The sequence below is a fragment of the Pongo pygmaeus genome, chromosome 11 (genome assembly GCF_028885625.2).
Source record: "Pongo pygmaeus isolate AG05252 chromosome 11, NHGRI_mPonPyg2-v2.0_pri, whole genome shotgun sequence".
NCBI lineage: Eukaryota > Metazoa > Chordata > Mammalia > Primates > Hominidae > Pongo > Pongo pygmaeus.
The window spans coordinates 134,445,488-134,450,530 of NC_072384.2; the positions used below are offsets into that span (position 1 = coordinate 134,445,488).

Consider the following 5,043-nt stretch of genomic DNA (forward strand, 5'->3'; position numbering starts at 1 on the left):
GTAGCTTGATTAAATTCACATTAGTAGCATTAAATATAGAAATGGCTATTATTTGGGTCTTTCTAAGAGTTGGGAAGGCAACTCATCCTTAAGTTCACTTCAAATTGTCCTTCAAATTGGCTGCACAAGCAACAGCTTAGGAGAGTTGTATTATAAAATTCAGCTCTCTAGTAAAGCCTAGCATTGGGCAAGAAAAGTAATTATCACCTAGACTTCCTGGTATCATCTCTTTTTATTCATTTTTAAGATAACATGAAAAAACCATTAAATTGGGATTTTGTATTAGACTATCCAAAGATTGGTTATGGGCATGGATACTTTTTGAGTGAATGGAACACAAGTACGAGCTTCTCCTTCATTGGATAAGAGTAACAGAAGGCTGCCAGACTGAGTGTGTATATAGGAATATGGTAGTATGTGAGGGAAAGAGTAACAATCAAATTAGTAAACAGCAGAAAAATGTTGGGTGGTTTCTATTAACAGTAGGGATTTCCTGCATATATTAACATCAGATTTAAAGGTAATCCTAGTACAAGACCAAAAGATGCTTTGACTAATTTAGTGGAGGCCTGTAACTGCTTGGATACATGAAGCTAAGTCTTGGATATTGGATCAAAGAATAGCTAAAAAAGACCATGAGTTTTTGACGTATGCCATGCCATAGAGGTAATACTTTTAAGAGCATCACTGTCCATTAAAAATATAATGTGAGACACATTGGTCATTTTAAGTTTTTAAAATATTAACATTTTTTAAAAGTAAAAAGAAATAGGTGAAGGTATTTTTAAAACATTTTATGTAACCCAAGTATCTAAAATATTGTCAGTTCAACATTTAACCAATGCTGAAAATTATTAGTGAGATATGTTACATTTATTTTTACATACTAAGTCTTCAAACTCCAGTGCTCTAACCTCACACTTAGAGCACATCTCAATTTGGACTAGCACAGTTCAAGCTCTTAGCCTTGTGACATACCTTATCCTTTCACGGACATGCGAGAGAATTATGATAATCTAGGAAGAATGCATCTGGACACTTACGGGTTTTGCTCAAATTAACTAACCAAAAATACATCTAGCCTTGTCTTTGTACTTCAGATATTGTGGGTGGCACGTCATTCTCTCACAGTATTATCACTTTCCTATTTGATGCTACTGAAGCCACAATGGGAAGATATGCCTCTGTGGGCTTTCTGTTAGGATCGCAGAAAGTGACATCTTCTCTGTTTTCTCTTATGTAGCAATTTGTGGGCTAGCACCTAAGGAATTTCTGACTCTAAAGGCTAAAGCTTATGTGGTCTAAAATTTACATTAAAATGTCAGCATACTGTGCAATAAATATGTGGGTTAGTTTTAATTTCTACCTTTGGGGCTGTCGGGTGCCACAATGAGGAATACCTACTTTTTCGGAGGGAGCCAGTTTATATAATATATATTTTCCTAAGTAATCATTCATCTTTGTCAAGACTTTCAAATTTACTGGTTTAAATGAATATGTAGCATTCTCTTATATTCCAATCATCATTATATCTGTAGTTATGACTCCGAGTTAATTTTTTTTTTTCAAGCAAGACAGGCTTTATTTAGATCACCGAAAAGAGCATTTTACAGAAAGGAAACCATAACATTACACAAAAATGTATAGCTGTAAAATTGCAAACAAGAAAGGCAACGCTTTCTTTAGATCACCAAAAATAATGTTTCACAGAGAAGGAACCGTCAGAAGCAAATTATAGCTGCAAATTTCCTTTTGCCATCAATATGGATTCCCTCTAAAATACTTTGAGACTACTTTGCAGTTTTCAAGTACAAACTAAACCTTGTTGGACAGTTGCTCAGCTTCATCAAGAGAATGAAACCAATTTGCAAAAAAAAATTTGTTTAATGCTAACAAATAACGAAACAATGTGGTTCTTGCTAACTAACGGCAATGTCTACTGAAATGGCCTAACCTATGTACATTTCCAGGAACATTTCACTGTGAACACAGCTGCTTTTTACCTGCCATCATAGATGGCCTACTAAGTAGCAAGTGTCATGTCAGAACACTTTCAGGCACGTAGGAAATAATTCTAAACAGAGTAACTACAGTACATGGGGAACTCAAACAACAGGGCACACCTCTGTCAAAGCCCCCTGGTGGGCACTGTGTTTTGTGCTCTGGATAAAAACTCACCACCTTGTTAATTGTTTACCTGGAACTCAGAACACCATGCTAGATGGAGCAGTTGTTCTCACAGAACCATCAACACTGACTGACTGCCTGGGGGTTCTTGGTGCTATAATGCACCTCAGAGGCAGCGACGTAAGCTGACTCTGGGAAGAAGTCATCGTGGTATTCTGCTAAGAACCTCACAAAGAGATCAAAGTGCTTCAATAAAGCCTTCAGATTCTTCTCAGGAAAGGACATTTTTCCAAGAATTTCTGGAAGTTTTACAAACAATCGCAGCAAATGTTGCGCCCCGTAAATGTAAGAGGGTGGAGGTGGCTGGTCGCCTGGTGGGTAATTGTCAGGTACGAGCTTCCAGGAGAGGACCTCATTTATTTCATTAGTTCTTCTCCCTTCAAAGCCAGCAAACACAGGACTCCCTTCCTGGCTAGGAGTCAGAGGAATAGGTGAAGATGATCTGCTATGCACAGGTGTCTTCTTTTCCAGGTGCAAGAACAGCTTGGGCATGCTGGTGGACATGTCCTGCTGCCAGCGCTTGGGCTGAGGTGAGGTGCTGCTCTTAAAAAGCCTGTCACAGTTGGCGGTGTGGGGCGAGGACCGTCTCAGAGACTGCACTGCTTGCAGCTCGGCTTTGCGCCTTTTGGGGGTGGCTGGTTCACCGCTGGTCGACTGACTCTCTGTAGACTGCGGCCTGGATGGATTCAACAAACGTGGGCTGGGAGAGAGCTTCTCCTGGCTCCTATTAGTATTTGTGGCACTTTCCTTAATTGCAAGAAAAACCTTAGATGAAGTCACCTTTCTATACTGAGCTTGTTCACAGGGATAGAGTAAAACCAACGGGAGAGTGTAATCAAAGGTTATTCTTAATCCATCCACCATCTCCTTACAAAGGTCAACATTCTTTTCTGCTGGGATATAAGGCACGTTCATGCTGGCATGTGGCATAGTGTGATGGTGACGAGGCCTCTCATTGGCTGAAAAGGCTGCACTGATAGCAAAATGCTTCACATAGGATTCCAAAATCGTTATGATGTTGGTGTGGCATGGAAGTTGCACTAACCGTTTCCTCCGATTAATGTAGTAACAATCATCCTCCAGCTGCCTCTTCAGAACTTCAGGGATTTCTAGAGTTACTGTTCTTTCTTCCATTTCCCTTTTTGTTTGAAGCTCCAGTTCTTCTTTCACTTCAGTCTTTTCTTCAATATCACTTTCTTCACTTATTTTTTCATCCTTGTCTTCACTACTGTCAGAGGAACTGCTTAATGAGTTTTCATCATTCTCATCTTTTTCTTCGATGGAGAGGCCTTTTAAAAAAAGACAGAGTCAGCACCAGGCAACCTGGAGCGGCTGCTTCTTTCTCTCTTGCTCCTCAGGTGAGCTACAGCTTTTCTTGCCAATTTATGCTGTAATCTACGATTTTCTTTCTTTTTTGTGTGACAGAGTTTCGGTCTTGTTGCCCAGGATGGAGTGCAATGGCGTGGACTCAGCACACTGTAACCTCCACCTCCCGGGTTCAAGTGATCCTCCTGCCTCAGCCTCCAGAGTAGCTGGGATTATAGGCACCCACCACCATGCCCCGCTAATTGTTTTGTATTTTTAGGAGAGACGGGGTTTCACCATGTTGGCCAGGCGGGTCTCAAACTCCTGACCTCAAGTGATCCGCTCACCTCGGCCTCCCAAAATGCTGGGATTACAGGAGTGAGCCACCGCGCCCAGCTCCTAATCTACGATTTTCTTTTTTCTTTTTATTTTCGAGACAGAGCCTCGCCCTGCTGCCCAGGCTGGAGTGGAATGGCGATCTCGGCTCACTGCAACCTCTGCCTCCCGGGTTCAAACGATTCTCCTGCCTCACCCTCCCGAGTAGCTGGGATTACAGGCGCCCGCCACCACGCCCAGCTACTTTTTGTAGTTTTAGTAGAGACGGAGTTTCACCATGTTGGCCAGGCTGGTCTCAAACTCCTGACCTCGTGATCCGCCCGCCTCCGCCTCCCAAAAGTGCTGGGATTACAGGCGTGAGCCACCGCACCCGGCCAATCTACGATTTTCATTGGGCTCACGAAGCACATGATCTTCGGCTACCCATCTATCCCAGCTTCTGTTCCAACCATTACAAACGATCAGATATTCTGGGATCTTTCTGCCTTTTTCGTCTTTCCCAACAATAACATTAACTATCTAGGTCGGACGGCGTCCGACCGGAGCGTCCGACGGGAGCGTCCCACTGGAGCCCACGCAGCACCAGTCTGCACCGCAGGAGAGATTTAACGCGAAGAGAGAAACCCACCCTAATTAAGAGGCCTCCTCCGTCGGCGGCTTGCGTCTGCGTCCCGGGCGTACACGTAGCGCCGGCTATGCAACAGGGCGCGCGCGACGCTGCCGACGGCGCATGCGCGGTCCGGCATGCCGGGCGGAAGCACCATTTAATTTCTAGTGCTATTTATTTATGTATCCTTTGTCTCTCTTTTCTTAATTATATTGTTGAACTTTATCTGTTTTACTGGTCTTTTAAAGGAACCAGCGCTTAATGTTTCTTGATCTACCCTACACGTTTTTGTTTTTATTTTCTTTAATTTCTTGACTATTATTTTCTTACTTTTAACTTAGGTTAAACTGTTCTAAAATCATTTCTTGAATTGAAAGCATAATGAATTTACTTCCATTTACTTTTGTTTGCTAATAAATGCGTTTAAGACTATCTATTCTCTGAGTACCAGTTCATGATTTTCCTTTTGTTTCCTTCTTTGATACAAGCATTATTTAGAAGTTTTTTATTACTATTTCTAGTTGCAAAGATAAATTTAATATTATTCCCTACTTTAAAAATCCTAAGTATAATACCAAGAGATATTGAATATTAAAATAATTTAAATG

At 41.7% G+C, this 5,043-nt stretch overlaps 1 protein-coding gene across 1 annotated transcript; it reads right to left on the reverse strand.

Moving 5' to 3' along the window:
• Positions 1-1,555: 1,555 nt before the first annotated feature.
• LOC129032064 (putative male-specific lethal-3 protein-like 2) lies at positions 1,556-4,574 on the reverse strand. The gene is given in 2 exon segments (XM_054479038.2): positions 1,556-3,476; positions 4,457-4,574. Coding segments are annotated over 2 exon segments (1,347 nt in total). The 3' UTR covers positions 1,556-2,247.
• Positions 4,575-5,043: the final 469 nt, after the last annotated feature.